General features: G+C 41.0%; 2 protein-coding genes across 2 annotated transcripts; one reads left to right on the forward strand and one right to left on the reverse strand.

Annotated features, from left to right (window-relative positions):
- Positions 1-147: 147 nt before the first annotated feature.
- LOC125230426 (DNA polymerase beta-like) lies at positions 148-3,104 on the forward strand. Its single transcript, XM_048135564.1, has 5 exons — positions 148-582; positions 831-953; positions 1,866-2,028; positions 2,383-2,569; positions 2,953-3,104. Exons 1-5 carry the CDS (start codon positions 155-157, stop codon positions 3,045-3,047), a joined length of 996 nt encoding a protein of 331 aa, XP_047991521.1. The 5' UTR covers positions 148-154; the 3' UTR covers positions 3,048-3,104.
- Positions 3,105-5,607: 2,503 nt separating this feature from the next.
- On the reverse strand, positions 5,608-22,206 carry LOC125225241 (ATP-binding cassette sub-family C member 10-like). Its single transcript, XM_048128852.1, is given in 27 exon segments — positions 5,608-6,984; positions 8,385-8,616; positions 9,102-9,296; positions 9,502-9,593; positions 9,834-9,961; positions 11,608-11,814; positions 12,187-12,360; positions 13,271-13,403; positions 13,606-14,088; positions 14,461-14,600; positions 15,076-15,255; positions 15,606-15,719; positions 16,147-16,269; positions 17,300-17,501; positions 17,997-18,176; positions 18,378-18,497; positions 18,845-18,881; positions 18,883-18,991; positions 19,351-19,444; positions 19,592-19,668; positions 20,155-20,197; positions 20,199-20,231; positions 20,682-20,890; positions 20,893-20,948; positions 21,904-21,970; positions 21,973-22,005; positions 22,008-22,206. Coding segments are annotated over 27 exon segments (3,909 nt in total). The 3' UTR covers positions 5,608-6,735.
- Between the last annotated feature and the right edge of the window lie 89 nt (positions 22,207-22,295).

The following is a 22,295-nucleotide window of genomic DNA, read 5'->3' on the forward strand; positions in this document are numbered from 1 at the left end:
ACCATAAAACTATAAAAACTAATTATAATAATAATTATTAATGCGTCTTGGTTTCTTTTATAATTATGTAAACATGTTCATGTAAATAAAGAGTTTTTACAAAAAGAAAAATTATAATATTCCGATTTCCGATTGCCACAGATTTCTACCTGCCATGAGTAAACGAAAGAATCCTTCAGGAACGGATAATTTAAATGGGGACTTCTGCGACTTCTTGATGGAATTAGCAGAATATGAAAAAAACGTTAGCCGTAACATACACAAGTACAATGCCTACAGGAAAGCAGCAAGTGTTTTGGCTTCTCACAGGAAGAGAATAGAATCCGGAGACGAAGCCAAAAAATTAAACGGAATCGGTGACAAAATTTCGAAAAAAATCGATGAGTTCCTACAAACCGGAAAACTACAGAAGCTTGAAAATATTCATCATGATGAGGATGCTCAATCCATCAGTTTGCTTACGCGAGTTTCAGGAATTGGTCCCATGAAAGCAGCTGACTTAGTAAAGAGCGGGATTAAAACTATAGAAGCTCTCAGAGAGAGCCAAAACAAATTAAACCATCATCAACTGATTGGTCTAAAGTGAGTAATATTAAGACTTTCTTTTAAAAAAATATTCCGGATGAATTAGTCAATTTTCGCTTGCCGCTTACGCTCGCTCGCCACCTCTAGTTCGACGCGCCAAAGAAATCGGGCTCTGTCGAACCGAACATAAAAATTATAGGTACCTACGGGTATTCAAAGCTCACTCAGAATTTTCTGCAAATCCTAAATATTGATCAAACAAATATGGTTGGATTTTTGGTTGTAAATATAATGCTCTTTTTCAGATACTTTGAAGATTTTGAGAAGAAGATACCAAGAACGGAGATACAAGAAATTGAAACCAAATTGAAAGCCAAAATTTTGGAACAAGATCCTCAATTCACCGTGACAATTTGTGGCAGTTACAGGTTTGTGTGTTTTGTACTTACTGTTTATCTTTGGCACATAAGTACCTATGTAACTAATCAAGTTAGGCAGATGCCTACTTTTTATAAAGAGAAAGGAGTGTACAGATTTCTAAGGGGTCGGCAATGCACCTATGCATAAGTTGCAGGCGTCCACATGTTTCGGTGACTGCTTATCATCAGGCGGTCCGTATTCTTTTTTACCACGTGTTGTACCTATATTAAAAAAAAACGGTTTAGGTTGAAATTTCATTTTATTGTTCGCATCTATACCTAATACCTTGACTGTAAAATTTTTAACTTCTGATTAGCAGAAACGTCTGCAATCGATGCCACTAGGTTTAGAATAAATTTAAAAGTGGAAAATGTCTGCCTTGGGTGAGACTTGAACTCACGGCCTCTGGATCGATACTCCAGCGCTCTGCCAACTGAGCCACCAAGACTTCAACCAAGCCAGCGAAATTTTCCACTACTAAGGTCAATGGGACCCGTAGCGACATCTACCGTAAGAGTGTTAAACTTCTTAAACGGCAACCCGGAGTTCCAAGTCATATTGGATCCAGAGGCCGTGAGTTCAAGTCTCACCCAAGGCAGACATTTTTCATTTTTAAATTTACCTTGACTGTACTTACTACCTATACGGCCTACGCACACGTCACTCGCTCTCGGTCGCGCTTTAAGTACCTACACGCTAGCCGTTCATTCGAATGAACAAGTGGCCGAGGGGCGCCACGCCCCTCCTGTGTAGTCGTGTGGCACGTACCTACTATCCTTCTGAGTGTTACGTAGTAACTTGTTAGTATTAGTTAAATAAAGAGTAGGTATTTGTGGTTTTGTGGGCAAGTGAAGGATCTGTATGTTAGTACCTTATTAATAATCTGTGCCTATACTTTACTTTATTGATTTAAAATCCAGGCGCGGCAAGTCAGAAAGCGGCGATATAGACGCCCTCGTGACCCACCCATCAGTCGTAGCCGATAGTAAGAAGAAACACAACGAGCAACTGCTCAAGAGCATTGTGGATGCTTTGAGCGGATTGGTTACAGACACTATCTCTATGGGAGACACTAAATTTATGGTATGTGGACTAAATTGTAATTCATTGATACTTTTAAAAATGCCACTGAAGAGTCGACACTAATATATTTTTGCCTTAAAGTAAAAGTTTACTCTGGTTATTTCCTTTCTCTAACGTTTTATGGCATACTCTTCTGAGGTAATCTAATATAAGAAATTAAGTAAATACACGAGCAGGGGCGTAACATGTGTGCACCTGCTTAGACTGTGACTAGAAAATGGACCTTGCTGGTACAATTTCTAAATAATATCGTATAGCAATTACATGCAACCAATTACATATCTAATATGGGATATTATGCTTTAAAATTGACTTGCTAGTAAGGAACGTGATCTCGCAATTCCATCTTTTCAGGGCGTATGTCGACTACCAGGACTTCCAGCTCGTCGTCTAGATATCCGACTAGTCCTGCCCACGCAGTACCACTGCGCAGTCCTGTACTTCACGGGTAGCGACGTCTTCAACAAGCAGATGCGTGCACACGCGCTCGAGAAGGGGTTCACGCTGAACGAGTATTCGCTGAGACCGGTCGGAGTCACAGGTACGTACTACGTACATACTTATGTCTCTGTATTGCAAGTGTCTACTATGCCTGCAAGGTAACTTAAAATTGACTCATGAAAAGAAGTGAGACATCCAAAAGGTAGGTATACAATCCGACCCGTGAAAAGAAAATTGAGCTGAAGGTCTAACCGCGGTTTTCAGATCAAAAACGTCCTTCCGAGACAGGTTAGTTTTATGAGTCAGGCGTTTTTTAGTCGCCCTCTGTTATAACGGAGCGGGCAGTGTTTAAAAGGCGTGTTCCGATATTTGTGAGCACCTTGCCCGCTCTGTGGTATCTGATGGTGGCTGTAATACTATTATATTCGTCCGACAATGAACGTGTCTTTACTTTTAACATAATAACCATTCCTGTTGTTGCAGGTGTACCCGGTGAACCAGTGCCAGTATCCTCGGAAGAAGACATATTCGATTACATTGACTATCCTTACAAAAAGCCAGAGGATCGTAACATGTAGTAGGTTATCGTGTCGCATTAAGAGGATACGGTAGCGAAAATGCTAAAATGGAAAGGAGCCCCCCCCCCCCCCCCCCCCTTTTTCAACTTGGGAATTTTAGTTAAATATACAAGTGTTATAAACTAGATTTATCGAAAAAAAAATTGTCCATTAAGAACAACTCAGTCAAAGTTATTTAAAAAAATCTTTAAAATCGAGGTTCCGCTCTCTACTCTTTCCTCCTTCAAAACTTAATCAATCGGAACGAAATTTGAGAATCTGAATAACAATGAAATAATCGATGTCGGACCGTTTAGCTTTTTTGGTTAATTGTTACCAATCTTGAGTATCACACCTTTTTTTGCGCCACAATGATAAAGGCAGTTTTTGGGTGTGCGTGTGGATTGAGTGAGCACCTTCCGAAAATAAAAAAAAATATGCTGATCATTTAGTAAAAGTTCTAAAACAATTGTAAAACGAATCTCTGAATTTGTAAAAAGATAAATCAAAAGATACAGTCATCAACATGTGCTCACTCAGTTCTCACAAACTACCAACGAAAACAGTGAATGTATTCATTTAACATAGTATATAATATTTATATACTAACATTTAGTAAAAAAATATGCCAACTTACCTCTTTAAATTTTAGATCACCTAGTGACGTATTTAATTTTTTACAAATAGTTTCTTATGCTCACTCAATCCTCACACTTGAAAAGCCGAATTTTGATGAAAAACATAAGATTTAGACCGCTATTATATGTGTATAGTTTAGTAAAAGTGAAATGGGAATTTGTAAAATACAAAACGAACCACTAACGTGTCAGGTTTTTTTATAATAAATTTTTGTAAGTGCTCACTCAGTCCACACGTTTTGAGAAAGTTAAAAATGTAAATATCTTAAGATTTGTAGCACCACAGACACTCGAAAGTACTTCAACATTTAGTAAGACATAGTGTGGTCACCCTACATGATACATTTGTATGAGAGAAGTTATGTCTGAATATCTTTAAAACCAGACAACGAATATAAAATATTAGATGGTGGATATTTAGTAAAAAAATTTACTAAATGTTGAAGTACTTTCGAGTGTCTGTGGTGATACAAATCTTAAGATATTTACATTTTTAACTTTCTCAAAACGTGTGGACTGAGTGAGCACTTACAAAAATTTATTATAAAAAAACCTGACACGTTAGTGGTTCGTTTTGTATTTAACAAATTCCCATTTCACTTTTACTAAACTATACACATATAATAGCGGTCTAAATCTTATGTTTTTCATCAAAATTCGGCTTTTCAAAAGTGTGAGGATTGAGTGAGCATAAGAAACTATTTGTAAAAAATTAAATACGTCACTAGGTGATCTAAAATTTATAGAGGTAAGTTGGCATATTTTTTACTAAATGTTAGTATATAAATATTATATGTTAAATGAATACATTCACTGTTTTCGTTGGTAGTTTGTGAGAACTGAGTGAGCACATGTTAATGACTGTATCTTTTGATTTATCTTTTTACAAATTCAGAGATTCGTTTTACAATTGATTTAGAACTTTTACTAAATGATCAGCATATTTTTTTTTATTTTCGGAAGGTGCTTACTCAATCCACACGCACACAGTTTTTGGAAATTTTTGATTGTCTCTAGAGTCTTTAAAAAGCATCAGAATATCAAAAAAATCAAAACGGTCCGACACAGATAAAAATAATAACAATCTGTGTTGAAAAAAACATTGCTCTATCTTCAAAAACCAGGGAGGAAATAGTCGAGCGTTTGTATGGAGAATTGACCCCTACCGTATCGTCTTAATATGATAGCCATCGATCTTATTACAGCTTGGCAAAAAAGAGTAGAAATCGTTTTTTTTAAACATAGCAATACTTATTGTTCTTATACAAAAGTGACTCAATATTAGTTACCACATGCATAACGGTTTACATAGACGGTGGCGCCCCCATTATTTTCTACTTTTTTTTTCAAGCTGTACACCTTGGCCCGTAGTCAAGAGTAGGTACAAACGTTCACAATCCTCTCACTATCGCTCCTGTGTATTGGTGCGACTCAAAACAGTTGCGTATAGTTCGCACAGCGTGTCAAAGACTGTATTCTTGTCTACGTGCCCCTTATTTTTTAGAACCCTTATTTATCTCCTGAGAGGGACAACAATAGAGCAGATGTTCAGCGAAGGAATGGATTACATAACCCCTAAAAGTGACGCCAAAATAAAAGTTTCGAGTATTGCATATAAAAATATAATATCACAAGGGAAACTAGGACGAGATAACATAATTCAATTAACAAAGTAATTGTCTTACAGCTATTTTCGCATAATATTTATTACATAAGGAAGTCATAAGGTCGAATCTTATATTTTTTAACACATACATACAACATACAATCATGCCTGTATCCCATAAAGGGGTAGGCAGAACACATGAAACTACTAAAGCTTCAGTGCCACTCGCGGCAAATAAGGGGTTGAAAGAAAACGAAACTGACATTGCAGTGACAGGTTGCCAGCCTCTCGCCTACGCCACAATTTAACCCATATCCCATAGTCGCCTTCTACGACACCCACGGGAAGAAAGGGGTGGTGAAATTCTTAACCCGTCACCACACAGGCGCACATATTTTTTAAATATTTATTTAATTGACTAAGGTAACTAATTATATACTTCTTTTTGCAATTTCAGTCATTTCAGTGTTTTTTTTTAACTAAAAAAAGGCAGGAACAATATTACCAATTACTTATTTTACTTTTATGCTTTTTTCTGAAAACAATACCTAATCTCTTCCGCCTGCCAATTAATTTGTCATGTTATTGTTTAATGATTATTTATAAAACGATATTTAATTTAATGGAGCAACATGATTCACGAATACTTACACTAAAATGGTTTAATATTACATGTACAGTCTGCAAGTAAACTTTGGCAATAACTGTTCTATTATAATTATTATAAATACTTGAATTCATAAGTAATAATTAACATAACCTAAAATTAAAAGTACAAATATTTATTCACCATACTCGTATTAATATAAGATCACATTATATCATAGTAACCTTTTCTAGACTAGTAATATTTTAGTCTTATTATGTTTGACTTCAAATAGTACTGTTTTCGTTCAAATACAACATAATACACTCTGGCGAACCCACTTTGCCAAAAAGACGCGATATAATTTTCTATGAGAAGGCAACCCTCATAGATTTTTGCAGTTTGTCGCCTTTTTCTACTGATGGAATTGGCATGCCAAATTATAATACTTACTTAACGTAAAAGGAATGCCATCATTCATAGTACATATATTTGCTAAATTAATTTTAAGTCTGTATTAGGTATGTTTCGTCTTCTCAATGTACAAAATTGTGTCGTTTAAGAAAAATAAATTGATTTCCGCCTAATTACAATGCTTTCGTTTCAACCCGATATCATGCAAAGTTTTGAACCGTTATAATTATGTGACATTAGTCACCGGTTTTCGATGACAAGAACACCTACTTTATTGACTCAGTATAGCATAAAATCGAGCACCCTCCGAATGCCCGTCGAGCACTGAAGTACGCGCGAACTCTGTTAATAAAGAGAGCCGCATGAAGTTTGAAGCGCGCTCTACCGTTATCACTCCGATTTTACAATATCACTCGCAACTTTTGAAAAGCACGTTTACAATATAATGTGCAACGGTTGAAGACATCACTGGTCATGAGCATGTACTAACGCGTACAGCTGCGAGGTGGGATCGGCGAGAAGTTCCGCAGGCGTGTCGAACTCGAGCAGGCGGCCGCCGCCGAGCACGAGCACGCGCGAGCACTCCAGCACGCCCACCACGCGGTGCGCCACCAGCAGCACGGTGGCGCCGCCGAACGCCGAGCGGATGGTACTGAGGATGAGCCGCTCCGTTTCTTGGTCGAGGTTCGCTGTCGCTTCGTCGATTAGGACGATCTGAAATGGTGAAACATTGTTAATTTTCAATCTAAATTATATGAATTTTTGGCTCCTCAAGGCCTTGCACACGGAACCTAACGTCGTAATATTTTCGCACCAAAAGTAGGTACTTATATAATTTTATAATTAGCCTCTTTTGTGTCCTTTTTTGCCTTAGATGGTGTATACCTACCAGTCTGCTCCGACTTCCGGTACCTTGGGTCATTATTCCAAAATGACGGAAGCATCGACCGTGACGTGAAAAATAGAATAAATGCGGGATGGATGAAATGGCGACAGGTCTCAGGGACAACATGCGATCGACGGATGCCCCTTAAACTTAAGGGGAAAATCTATAAGACGATTGTGAGGCCTGTTGTATTGTATGGATCTGAATGCTGGGCGACAAAGGTGGAGGATGAAAGGAGAGTGCACGTAGCGGAAATGAGAATGTTGAGATGGATGTGTGGAGTGACCAGAATGGATCGGATCAGGAATGAGTATATTAGGGGAAGTTTGAACGTTGCGCCTATAACGGAAAAGATGAGAAGTGGCAGGTTGGCGTGGTACGGTCATGTAATGAGGAGGGATGAGAGTCATATAGGCAAAAGAATGTTGGAGATGAATGTTGATGGATGGAGAGGGAGGGGTAAACCCAAACAACGATGGATGGATTGTGTGAAAGAGGACATGACATGAGAAAGAAAGATGTGAGTGTTGAGATGACGAAAGATAGGGGAGAATGGAAGAGGAAGACATGTTGTAGCGACCCCACATAACGTGGGATAAGGGTAGGAGGAAGAAGAAGAAGCCTCTTTTGTGTCCCACTGCTGGGCAAAGGCCTCCCCTCGCTTTCTCCACTCGACCCTGTTGTTGGCATTTGGTAATGGTAGGTACTTATAGATTTAAAATAAATCTTAGCTCTTCCTAGAAGCGCTTTCGTAACGCAGAACACTCATCTGCACCTGACAACTGCGCTGCAGGTTCGGCCTACCCTCCCCTCGCACGTATTTAGAAAATGTATCTTTGATTGCGCACCGTTCTAGATTCCACCATATTATCTCTCCAAAAATTGTTTACCACTAACCTTAGCTCTTTGTAGAAGCGCTCTCGTAACACACAGCAACTGCGCCACAAGGTAACTGCGAGGCTGGTGCAGCCAAACCTCCCTTCGCACGCAAGGTCTCTTCAGCTCCGCACCGTTCTAAGGCGCGCCATATTTCGCATTGAAAAATATCGGCTCAACTAACCTTAGCTCTTTGTAGTAGCGTTCTCGTAACACACAGCAACTGCGCTACACCTCTCGATAACTCCTAAGCAGATGCCGTTAAGCCTCCCTTCGCACGCAAGGTTTCTTCAGCCCCGCACCGTTCTAAGGCGCGCCATATTTCACATTGAAAAAAGTCGGCTCAACTAACCTTAGCTCTTTGTAGTAGCGCTCTCGTAACACATAACAACTGGGCTACACCTCTCGACAACTCCGAAGCAGATGCCGTCAGTCCTCCCTTCGCACGCAAGGTTTCTTCAGCCCCGCACCGTTCCAAGGCGCGCCATATTTCGGTGTCAGAGTGCTGGCGGAGCGGGTCGACGTTCTCGCGGACGGTTCCCGTGAAGATGAAGGGCTCTTGCGGGATCATGCCTATCCGGGACCTGAACAAATGGAAAGTTATATAAAATTCTAGATTATATTTTGTAGTGTTACCTGGTTTAATATTATAGGTACATGAGAATTTAAATTGATATAATAGGACTCGAAAATACAACGCCGCGCTTACACCAATACACTATTACTCCCTTTACATGCGCGTGCAGCTACACTGAAACCCGGCCAGACGTCATCTGTTGCCGCGCCAGCTGCAGCAGGTTTGGCTTGTAGTAGAGCTCTTGCACGACCTTGTATGGAATTGTACAAACTCCCACTACTCGCTGTACCTGAGCGTGTGCAGCTGTAGTGTATGTACTGGCACTCCATCCACCAGCCACCAGCACCCGGCCAGCCGTCGTAGGCGCCAACTGCAGGATAGTTTGTAGTGGCGAGCTCTTTCCGGCGCTCGACCACGCCGAGCTACTCGCCCGGGTAGCTCGCCTCAACTGCCATGCATGCCATGCTGCAGGAGCCTCACTACTCCCTGTACCTTAGCGCGTGTAGCTGTAGTGTATGGACTGGCACGCCATCCACCAGCACCCGTCCAGCCGTCGTCGGCGCCAACTGCAGGATAGCCTGCAGTAGCGAGCTCTTGCCGGCGCCGGTGCGGCCGACCACGCCGAGCTTCTCTCCCGGGTAACTCGAGAACGTGACGCCGCGTAACGCCGCGCCCCGACCGTTTTGACTGCAATACATGTTTTCGCAATTTTAAAACGATAAACTAAGCTAACAATATATCATAATATAACGATTTAATGGATTCTACAAACATTCAGGAAGATGAAGTATAGTCTTACTCGTCTTTATGAGGTTTTTACAAAAAAGAAAGAAACGGCTGCAAACGGTGCCATTATAAGCTTCGATTGTATTTAAGCATTTACGAGTATTACCTGTAATTAAGATGAACATCTTCGAAGCTTATTACGCCCTGCGAGGGCCAGCCGTACGGAGGCGGCTCGCCGTCAATTTTTTCACTCTCCACCTGTAGGAAATATTAAATTTTGTGTTCCTTCACTTCATATAGACATTTTGCTTTACGGTGTTAGTATATGTGTATTTATGTTTTGTTAGGATTCTTTTCCTAGTTTGGGCGCACGTAATACTGCACGTAATATAAGTAAACTCATAAATGTAACATTATCAATAAGGTTTTTTTCAGTAAATTATTCTTATTCTTAATTAAAATTGACACATCACACAAAATTCAAAGTTATCCGATTACCTGCGTGATGTATTCGCCGACGCGCTCGACAGCGATCATCTCCCGCTCGGTCTCGGTGAAAGAGTTTAGTACGTTGCTGAGCATTGACGTCATAGACAGCGCGTAGGAGATCGCCAGACCCACCAGACCTAAACGGAACATAACAAGTAAGGAACACAATACAGACTTAAAAAGCTGCAGAGTCAGAATCAAAATGATTACCCGTGATCACAGAACACCCCACTAGAAGCCAAATGCAAGCGATATTGTTCGAGACGCAAATCACCAATCCTTGCTTGGTGAGGCGGGCGCGCACGGTGCTGCCATTGGTCGTTTCAAATAATGGCGCGCCTTTATGATTAGCAGTAGGGATGGGAATGGGATATGTCTATTATAGACAATGGTACCGGTACCAGTACTGTGGTGAATTTGTTTTGCAACAAATTATAATATTATAATTAAATTATAATAAGGCCTAGTTACCCTTCGGGTTGGAAGGTCAGATGGCAGTCGCTTTCATAAAACTAGTGCCTACGCCAAATTTTGGTAGTAGTTTCCAAAGCGGACCCCAGGCTCCCATGAGCCGTGGCGAATGCCGATGCCGGGATAACGCAAGGAGGATGATAATTGTGATAGCATCTCAATAAAAATCATTCTAGTAACTAATAACTAAACTGTGCATTTTTACTTACTTTTACTAAGTTAAATAACCAACTAAATATTCTAAACTAATCAATGAACTAAATACCACTACAGACTCTACAGATTCTAGATAATTATTCACTATTACATACTGCTTTCTTTTATATTTCATAAAATGGTAGCACATGGTACGAACGGCAGTACGAAGTTCCCGCAACAGACATAAACTAACATGGCCCCATGCCTAGTCGTTTACGTGAAAGGGATAGCATATCACATTGTTAACTCGGTAAAGAGGGATGGACGCGCCTCGGCGCCGCTCAGCACAACCATATTGACCAGTATAAATGAACTCCGCGGACAATAAACAATATTCAACAAAATAATTAATTTGACTTAACTGTGGAATGTTGTTCCATCTTTTTTACATGTAGAAGTGTTAGAAGACTTGCCACACCACTTTATGCTGTAAGAGACCATTGTTTGCAACCAAAATTGATTATTTAAGATTTTTTCCCGAGCGGACACGGACACTGTTAGCGGGTCGTATACTTGGGCGCTACTGATCGGTGTCGCACGCGTTCAAACTTTTATAAACCTGATTTGTCGTATGCTTGGTGACCGCGAGTCGCCCTGTAAGGGCCATCTTGTTGTATTGATCTGTGCCCGTGATGTAAAATTTCACGAAACGTTAAAGGCTTATTCACACAGTAGGCATTCATTAGATAATGGCAGAGCCACAAAGCGCGTCGTGTTGCCACGTTACAACCAGTTACTTGCTCAGCAGTTCTCAAAAAGTTTGTACAAAAATTAAGATTTTTTTGATAAATTGAGATTTTAGTTAGTTTTATTTCGTCATTAAGGTTCTCTAGTATCTATAATATTTTCTTAATTATAACAATTATCCTGTATATGTATATCTTACGAAAGTTGACTTATATTACTAAATGTTGGTAACAAAATAGGATCAATTAAAATTTGCTGACGTGTACAAACTTTTTGAGAACTGCTGTGCTGTGCAGTGGCTACGCACGCGCCGGCACAAGCTTGAAGCCTCAGGCCTAGCCAAGTAGCCACTGAGCCGCGGCGGCGCCACAGAGCGCCTCCGCCAGTTCCTCGCTGCACTATACCTACTACACTAACAAGGCCATACCTGGGTCTAGAGCGTGAGTAGTGCGCTGCACGGCTGCCAACAACGCAGCAGCGGCCACACACGCGCCGGCGCAAGCTTGAAGCCTCAGGCCTAGCCACTGGGCCGTGGCGGCGCCACAGAGTGCCGCTCGTTGCCACGCCTCCACCAGTTCCTCGCCGCGGTCGGACCAGCGCGGACTGGCGCCTAGCGCGCGGATTGTTGATAAACCTGGATACACAATTCATTAGAAAATTATTTATTCAGAGGCCATATTCTTAAATCCGCAACGCAAGCTTCGTCAGCTGAATACAAACTCCGTTATTAGCTACAAGCTTCGTCAAAAAGTAAAACAATGGAATATCCGCAACATGCATCGTCAATAAACTAAACCTAAAAGTGCATACTCTCAAAAAAAAAAACACAAGAACTCAAAAACACTCTGCTAGTCGCGGGCTGCAAGCTGCAAGTACCTAAGGTCCGAGTGCTGGTTCCTAACCAAATATGTTTTGAATGCGAGTTAGGGTCATCTTGGTAAGCCCATTGATAGCCAGCGAAATTTACAAACTACCTTAGGAACATAATTTGTAGAGTAACTTGTACCTTCTAGTGTATCGTTGAAGTGTGCGTACACGGGTGACAGAGTAACGCTCTGCAGTCTCTTGAGTTGTCGCGATGTGACGCGGTATAATCGCTGCAAGCGGTAGTAGATGAACGCCACGGGCAGAACGCCCGCCAGTAACCAGGGTAGCCCGTATACCGTCACTGCCACCGCCCCTTAGTAGAGAAACATTCAATAATGAACTTTAAAGCAGAGCTAACAGTAGAGTTTATTTTATAATCTAAAGCCAGCCCTTTCGTTATAAAACTCTAGGCTTAGTCTAGCTGGCTGGACACAGTTAGCCATGGTGAGAGAATCTCTTGCACGAGACGAAAGACGGGCACTACCGTCTTTTTCTGGTTGTATTGATTAAAGATGGTCAAATAGGCTACTTTCCTTCTAGTAAAATCAGCTTCTTTTTAAGAAGTCTGATAACGAATTTAAACGATTTACTAATTTGGAATTAAAGAATAAATCGAGTTGAGCGAGGTCACAGTCAACTAATTTACTTTTCAGTACAGATGGTGTTTTTTTTTACGCACTAGTGCGAGAAGTGGTTGATTATATGCCAGGTCGAAACTTCGGAGGGTCATCTGTACTGAAAAACGTCGTACGATACACGTGCGAAAAGGAAATTCGTAACTCGTGTCGATTAAAATTTTTAAAACACTCCCTTCGGTCGTGTTTTAATTTATGCTCACTCGTTTCGAACTTCCTTTTTTACGCACTTGTATCGTAATGTACTATTATATACTTCTATTCGACTTATTAATTAGAAATTGGATTGAAAATCACTACTGTTCATGTTTTTCTTATAATTATCTGATGCTTTATTTCGTGCACGGTATAAAATAGTTTATTTTAAGTGCCTGTACTATTGTCAGCCACGTTTGCAACATTTAGTTGTGAAAATTTCGCCCTAGAATCAGATATGGCAAAAGTTCTCATTAAATCGTTTCGTTGTCTAAGTATCTGCAACACAAGCCTTCTTGAGCTTACCGTGGGACTCAGTCAATCTGTGTAAGAATGTCCTATAATATTTATTTATTTATTTAAAGACGGCGTTATAAATAGATTTTGACTTACCTACTAAGCCGAAAACTTGCGCTAAAAATATGTTCATAATGAATGGCAGCGAATCGTCAACTGTATACGTGTCAGATGAGAAGCGGTTGAGAATCCGACCCGTTGGGGTCACGTCGAAGAATTTTATTTTTGCCTAAAACAACAGGGTAAAAAATTAAAAATATAAATGACGTAACTACTAATCAATAAACGAAATCTGACATTTAAAAAATGTGCGACTGTAGGTACCTTTTCCACATAAAATGATTGTCATGTATAAAAATAAATTAAAGCAATACATTCATGTATATAGAAGATGACCTTTTTAAATTAAGATTTACTAGTAGGCTTCTTACCTTTGTCACGACTCTAAGAAGGATCTTATGTATCCTAGTGGCCGCTTGGACACCACCATACGCAAACAGGAAAGCTCTCATCACCGTAAACAACAAATTCAAGCCCGCTAGTCCAAAATACACTTCCAAATAGAAATCATCGTCATATGCGGGCGTGATGTTAGACGGCGCTTGTAGTCTTACAGTTGTCGTGTTACGGTCCAAGTGGCTGACAAACTGTTGTGACATGTTCATGATAGTGTCAATAACGGTGTCTATAGCGTTAAACCCGTGGTCTAGAGTGGTCGTGTTCTCATGGGCCGTGGTCTCGGTGATGTTGCACGCCTTGTTGCGCACCCAGAAGGTGAGCCACACAAAGGTGAAGTTCTGCGAGAGCTGCATGAGGACGAGGGACAGGATGATGGCGACGGAGAGGAAGAAACCCACGGAGCGGAGGTACAGCCCGAGCACCCACCAGCCCACTGTGCCTTCTGACATCGCTTCCTGGAATAATAAAGAATATGTATAAACCTACCTCATAACTACTATTTAAATAAGTCTCAGAAATCTACCAACAAATGATCCTGGTCACGGCACCAAAATGTGAAACTCTTACCAGACATTTTTAACGTACAAAGGAAATAACCTAACCGATTTTGAACTAGATTTACTAGATTTTCTAGTTGTAAACGAATTCTAATCGTTAGTAACAACAGACTAGTAGCAACTAAGGTATATCGTGGTTGCGTCTTGATTAAGATGCTAGTTTTTATGTAAGTAACTCTCAAGTTTTCACTTGAGTAATCATTAGCAAATAACAAAAACAATGACAGAAAAATCTAGTTTTAGATGCGTAGGGTAATTAATAGAACTTACATCTTCATCCAAGCTGTTCCGACTGACGCTGTCTTGATTGTCCGATGCAGGCTCGATAGCTCTCGGGGGTTCCTCTTCGAACGCGTCTGAGTCGCTCGGAAGGAACTCCTCGATCTCACTTAGGACCGCTTCAGGGGGTCCTGATAAAACAACAAAATTTGTTATCATGTTCAATAAATTATTTTACGGTTTTAATTATGTTATCATACACCTAGTATTCGTAACGTCAAAGAGGAATAGGTGTACAGGGAATTTAAAAAAAAAAAAAACATTTTTATAACGAACTCTGTATTGAACTTTGAATTTTTCGGCAAAGAGTGTTTACAATTCAGCACGCGAAAAGGATGCGAGTGGGTAGAAAGTTGGAGGCTTGTGGTTAAGCCAATAACAGACCCTGCTCGGATAATGTAATCGCCCAATGCTTGTATGCGGCCATCATTTATAAATTGTACAATCAAAGTGCGCCAATAACACGCAAATATGAGCGCTGATACCGATACAAAGTATTCTCGTAGTTCATCAGACCCAGCACGCTGCGCAGTCAGTTGAGTTACTGAGCTCTTCTATTAAGTGCACTGTACGTGCCTACATGGCGACCCTGTCATAATAACTTACCTAATGCTTGTATACGGCCATCGTGTATTAGCACCGTTCGTGAGCAGCGGGCGAGTATGCGTGGCGATGGTGAGACTAGTATCCGTGTTGTTCGTTTCAGCAGGCCTAGCACGCAGCGCTGCATGATGTGTTGAGCTACGCGTGTATCCACGCCGGAGAATATATCGTCTAGTAGGTACACTGTAACAATGAATATACAGGTTTAATAACAAATTGAAAATGTGTCATTTTTCAATAATATTACCTACACGGAGTAGATGACCCAAAAAGGATCTGGCATCCAACACAAGTGATCGTCATTTCGCCCTATCCTGTCACGTCACGTCTATGGGTATTACAGACAGGCAGGTTCCAAAGTCTAAAGTGGTAAGTTAATGCCAAGTTTGTTTCATATGCTAGAAAGATACTTTGGAATATTCTGAATTAAACGTCAAATTCTTACAACAATCAAATTCTTATAACTAATGCAGTTTCAGGCTTTGTCAAAGCATAGTTGGTGAGCAGTTAGCTTAGACTGACATTAGTGTTACCTTGCTTGTCCTGATAAACCGCACGCGCCAGCGCAATGCGTGCACGCTGGCCGCCGCTGAGCGTGCAACCGCCTTCGCCCACGTGCGCGCCCCAGCCCAACACGTTTAGGTCCTCTGTTAGCATAAATAATGGTTGATTATTACCAAAGAGGATCAAGTATTATAGAGAGTTACTGGCAAAGTAAAATGTGTAATCACAGTGCATAGACTGCCATCTCTCGACACAAGCTACAAAACTTTTAAACCTCAGTTTTGACAATTTGGCCCATATTCTTAGCTTGATATGTGTTAAAATGTCAAATATTAATATTAGCACCATCTAGCCGAGCGTTCCCCAAAGGTGTAACGCCATCTAAAGTGGCACCCGTTTTATTTGTAACTCGATCATCTAAAGGTCTGATTTTCAGTACATATGGAGGTCTTACACAACCCCAGTATAATCTTCTCTGTGGTTGAGTTGAGGTGAAGCTAACAGACTCTAGTTAAAGACACTAACATTGGGAAGTTTCGCGGACCAAGAACTCATAACTTTTTTGCTTACCAGTAAGAGCACAAGCTTCTACAACAGTCTGGAATTTGGTTTCATCATATGGCTTCCCGAATAAAATGTTATCTCTTATTGTTCCCCGTATTAGCCACGGCTTCTGAGATACGTAGCCGAAACCTAAAAAGTTAAATAATAATCAGCCAAATATACTTTTGGCTATACTCCGTTTTTTAAGATTAGAGTAATAACGGTCGAATTTGCCTAAGTTTCATAGAATAGTTCAGTCATCTCTAGAAAATATAAATAAGATGACTTGGAAATAAGTTGTTCATGTTATGGGTAAAAATAAAAGAGTCAAATAGCATTTAACTTCATTTCCAAAAAATCGCACGACAACAAAACACGACTTTTCTAATTCTAAAAAAAACGGAGTATAATTAACATAAATAACACAAACAGTGCTGAATAATGTCGTTCGTTACAGAAAGCAACATGGAATCGGCAAAAAACTGAGGTAAATGATAACACATCGCGCCAGTTCGTGCATTGACTTCAAATCGATATTAGAATGATATTGCAATCCGCCATTCGAAGTTCATTTCACTGACTTGTCCCCACAAATATTAAGAACGAGAAATGTTTGCGTTAAATACAACTACGCTAACTGATGTTAGTTCATAGATATTTTAAGGTACAGTGGGACAAATCTCAACTGGAGGGCAATTGTAACTAATCCATTTTTTCCATATTACACTATGATGTTGAGTTCTACATGTATCCACTGAACACGCCTACCATATATAACCGGTGGACACTCTATTTAATAATGCAAACATTGTAAAACATGAAAAAAATGGACCAGTTACATTTGCCCCCCAGTCGAGATTTGTCCCGCTGTACCTTACTATCATTCTAATATCGAACGAAATAGCCTATTTAACACCTATTTAAAAAAAAACACTAATATTCATGTATCTCTCAAGTATTATGTACCTACAGACATATGTATTAGTTTTAAGATAAGTATAGTAGTTACTTTCTGCTTGCTGCTTTGGATGATGCCAATTCTTTATTTTTGCATTTAATTAATTTCCCCTTTGAGCATTTCTGTTATTAGTGGAAACTGTTTTGGCTCATGTTTTATTCATATTGTTTATATTTTGTATTATCGCATGCTGTTTGTCTCCCGAAATAAATACATACTCACTGCTAAGGCTCTCAGGGATCTGTATATCGCCACTCTTCTTAACCATGTCTCCCATGATAGCGTGTAGTAGCGACGTCTTCCCGCTGCCGACGCTGCCAGTGACGCCTATCAGCTCGCCTCGCTCGATCTCCAGCGCTATGTCGTGCAGCATGAACGGTTCGTGTGCCACCACTTCGCTAACTTCGTTGGACGAATCGCTAGCCTGGAGCAAAAATATCATCAATTTTTTTATGGGATAGGCGGCAAACGAGCAGACTGGTAGCCTGATGGTAAGCGATCACCGCCGCCCATGGACACCCGAAACACCAGAGGTGTTGGAGGTGCGTTGCCGGCCTTTAAGACGGCCTTCTTTACATATTGTTTTTAAATGGAGAATGTAAATGTCCATGTGGTGTTGTTTATCATGAACATGTTGTCTATGCAAGTACCTATGCAGTAATTACCTGTACATTCCTCTGAAGGTGCGTACAGATTATGCGCGGAAACTCCGTCTACATTTCGCGCGGCCGCCGTTCGAGTTTTGAGGCGGATAATCTGTACAAAGCTTTAGATTCCTTCTTATCTTAACTTATTCCTCTTAGATTTCTTCTTGGCCTTGCCCTTGCTCCTCCTACTGGGTTGTGGTGTCCTGCGCTCGGGTGGCTCGGCCCAGGAGAAGGTGGCGTTATCATGAACATGTTGATTATGCAGTAATTACCTGTATATTCCTCTTAGATTTCTTCTTAGCCTTGCCCTTGCTCCACCTGCTGGGCTGCGGTGCCCTGCGGTCGGGTGGCTTGGCCCATGAGAAGGTGGCATTGTTTATCATGAACATGTTGTCTTCGTTGCGGTTCGTGTTCAATTTGTCGTAGTAACGCTCTGGGTCCATGTCTGGGAGCTAAAATTTATTTATAGTAACTAAATTATCCCTTACGTCACGCAACAGAAAATTGACAAATATAATAATATCGCATCGACATTGTTTTTATTAATTTTCCGGTTTTCGGGTGAAATATCAGGTACGAAACGCCAAATTAACTTTTTTGTCAATATACTTCAGGTTGAGCTTAACTTAATTAAAAAAAAAACAAATGCTTACGTCTAAGAGTTTTTGTATCCTCTTGATAGACACCCACGCTTCTGTTAGCCCGTTGAGTACCCACGGAAACGCGTTCAGAGGCGCGATCAGCATGTTAATTAGAGCCACTGTTGTGAATACCTGCAAAATATTAAATATATCTTTCTACAAACGAAAACTACTTTGTGGGAGATATTATAACAAGTCATGTCGTCAGAGAGGTCGAGCGAAGTCTGGAGAAGTCGCCCGTATCATGTGTCGTGAGATCATTGTCGAATTGTGTGCTGTGCAGTTTAGTCCCTCGATACTCTCGATAGCATTATTCAGCTTAGGTCGGACTAGATATTCTAGTTCGTTGTTATACATGCGTCGAGTTTTGCCTAGCCTAGAGTCAACGCCCATACGAACACAGGCGACTACGCACAGAGATGTCAGAGACAGTACTACTGCCGTCTTCCTCTAACTCGCGCTATTTCCGTGGTACGTACGGTGGGCGCGTCGAGCGGCTGCCCTCGCAGTGCGTACGCCTAGAGTCAGCGCGCACACGAGCACGGGTGTTGTTGCCCACAGTACGACGCAGATCGCGTCCAGGTATTTGCGCCAGCGGAGGTACTTCAGCTCCAATGTTCGGGACTCTGTCAACAATAGCAAATTTAAAGTTTTACTAACTTCCGAAGGGTAGGTACTTCAACTTGAGAGGATCAATACTTGAGCTGTGATATTTGAACCTACATACTTTGAATGCAAATCTGAGACACTAATGAGATTTACACAAGAGTCCATGTTCTTTATGAGCTCGGTATTGAGCTGGCCGATCTTGCTAGCGATGAGTCTATTCGTTATCTGTAACTCTGTTTATGAAGTGGTCCTCCCAAACGTTAATTGTTCTTATACCCCGGAGTAAGTCACTGATGAGAGTAACCCTCGAGTTCTCATGTTTCATGAGCTAGGTGCAGAGCTGGCCAATCTTGTTAGTGATGAGTTTATAAATTACCTGTTACTCTGTTAATGAAGTAGTCTTCCCACACATGGACCTTCACAGTCCTGATCCCCCGGAGTAGATCACTGATGAGAGTAACACGGGAATCCTTGTGTTTCATGAGCTTGGTACTGAGCTGCCCAATCATTTTAGTGATGAGTTTATAAATTACTTGTTACTCTGTTAATTAAGTAGTCTTCCCATACATATACCTTCACAGTCCTGATCCCCGGAGTAGATCACTGATGAGAGTAACACGGGAATCCTTGTGTTTCATGAGCTCAGTGCTGAGCTGCCCAAACTTGTTAGCAATGAGTTTATTTACCTGTAACTCTGTTTATGAAGTAGTCCTCCCAAACGTGCAATCTCTTCACTGTTCTTATCCCCCGGAGTAGGTCACTGATGAGAGTAACACGGGAATCCTTGTGTTTCATGATTTCCGGTGCTGAGCTGCCCAAACTTGTTAGCTCAATGAGATTTATTACCTGTAACTCTGCTTATGGAAGTAGTCCTCCCAAACGTGCACCTTCACTGTTCTTATCCCCGGAGTAGGTCACTGATTAGAGAGTAACACGGTAGAATCCTTGTGTTCATTGAGTCTGGTGCATGAGCTGCCCAAACTTGTTAGCAATAGCTGAGTTTGTTTACCTGTAACTCTGTTTATGAAGTAGTCACTCCCAAATGTGCACCTTCACTGTTCTTATTCCCTAGGAGTAGGTCACTGATGAAGAGAGTAACACGGGAATCCTTGTGTTTCATGAGCTCGGTGCTGAGCTGCCCGATCTTGGTGGCGATGAGAGCTTGTTCACGGGGATCAGCAAAGGACGGAAAACGCCACGCCGGCCAGGAAGGAGACGCCCACTTTGTTGGTACAGGAGGAACAGGGTGATGAACAGCTGTGACAATTGAAAATTGACGTTAAAATGTATTAACGATTGAGGTAATTACTAGTAAATGTGGCTGACCTCTACATCATGGACTGTCTACAAATTAGGCGGATTTACAGAGTGCGTGTCCTTTTACAAAGCTTTATGCTTCGGTCGAGGCACGTCTAGTCTACATGCTGAGTGGCATCCTTTTTGGAACAACAATCTGTACATTTACCACTTATGCAACTGCCAAGATGTAACGTGTTGTTTCGAATAAATTTTATTTCATTTCATTTCATTTTCTGCAAAGGAATTGTCTCGCGACGCGACTTGCTCTCGCTCTGCGTGTGACTATTATTTAGTTTATAAGCAAGGCGCAAATGCACTCACATTACGTTACGCTCAAGAGCAAATCTGAAACGGTTGCGGTTTCCGGAAAAATACCGATTTCAGCTAGTCATTACTAAATATACGCACCTGCAAAGGAATACTCCACAAAGTATGAAAACTGGGACACGAATTGCACAATCCTGTCCGTATCAGTGGACGCATAAAGTTGGTTATCTCTCCAACCGAGAACGACTTATTCAATTCAGTAGAAGTCACGCTCAGGGTTTTGCGAAGAATAGTGGCGACGATGGCTCCGCGCATCTTGAGCCCGATGAGGGACATCAGCCAGTTGAATGCACGTTGAACAGGGTCGATATTAGGGCGGAGGCCATGAGACCTGCTGCGTAAATGTAACTGAAAAGAAAAATTAATTATTTACACACAGGGAGAGGTACTATGAATTTTATGTTTCAAGACTTGGCTTGGTTTATGCGACTTTAACAAAAAGTGCAAGAAGGTAACAATCCTAACTCCTAATCAAGGATTCCTGGGTAGAATGGAGAATGGGAGAAATGGCAATCACTCGTATCTTGCCAATATTCAATAAATAATATCTGGGCGACCGAGCTTCGCTCGGTTCTATTTAATATATCACGTCTTTAGATAAAAAAAACTCTTATAAATACAAAAACAAAAAAAAAGACAAAAAACAAAAATTTTATTTCTGGCCGGGATTCGAAACCCTGACACCTACGATCTATCTGCGTACATTAGACCGACCTCGTACGACTGAGCTAAGCGGAATCGATGCGCGCGCGGCGAAATTAACGACCATATTTTACGTTTACTACACGCGAAAGAAAAACTCATGAAAACTCGAAAATTCGCGTTTTCCGGGATCTAAGGCTACGCTAGAATCGATTTTCACCCCGAAAACCCCACATAACAAATTTCAGCGAAATCGTTAGAGCGGTTTCCGAGATCGTCGGTATACCGACGATCTCGAGAAACCGCTCTAACGATTCCGCCGAAAATATAAATAATATATATATTTTTTATATATATATAAATAAATAAATATACAAGAATTGCTCGTTTAAAAGTATAAGATATAATTGGGGTAAAAATAGCCTGCACTCGTCTCTAATTTAACTGAAAAGCTCAAATATATTAAGGAGTGAGAAAAGTACCAATTCGCCTTATTAGAACAAAAATGCGAATTCGGCGAATCTACGCGTGGCTTTAGGCAATATTTACCTTCGTACATTGCGATAACGACGACGATATAGACGAACGAGTGACGATAGGCGGGAGATTAGTGCACTAAATATCTTAAAGAGTGTAACGCGTAAAGAGATTGTTGTCTCACCCATAATGTTGATCGATGCTCTCATCTTCAACGAACGCGACCAACCTGTTAAGTAGCATAGGCCCGCAAATCCCGCCATATCAGACACCAGCTTGAGCACACAATACTATAGAACTGGTACGCGAAGCACGAGTGCAGCGCGCGGAGAAGAGTGACGTTTTTTGTCGGCGACGGCTGCAGCGCACGCGCGACGTCAGGAGTGACTGGGGTGGAGGATTGCGGCGCGGATTCGCCTGGCCGCCGTAGCCTGCAGACGACAATCGGTGGGTCAAATTCAGTTAATTGTTTTTGAGGAACTATCATTTCAAAGTAGGTTTACTTGTGTGAAATATGTTACTGATAAATCAGAAATATTTTTTTTATTATAGAAATCAATGGATGTGTGATTCAAG

Source organism: Leguminivora glycinivorella, chromosome 1 (genome assembly GCF_023078275.1).
Source record: "Leguminivora glycinivorella isolate SPB_JAAS2020 chromosome 1, LegGlyc_1.1, whole genome shotgun sequence".
NCBI lineage: Eukaryota > Metazoa > Arthropoda > Insecta > Lepidoptera > Tortricidae > Leguminivora > Leguminivora glycinivorella.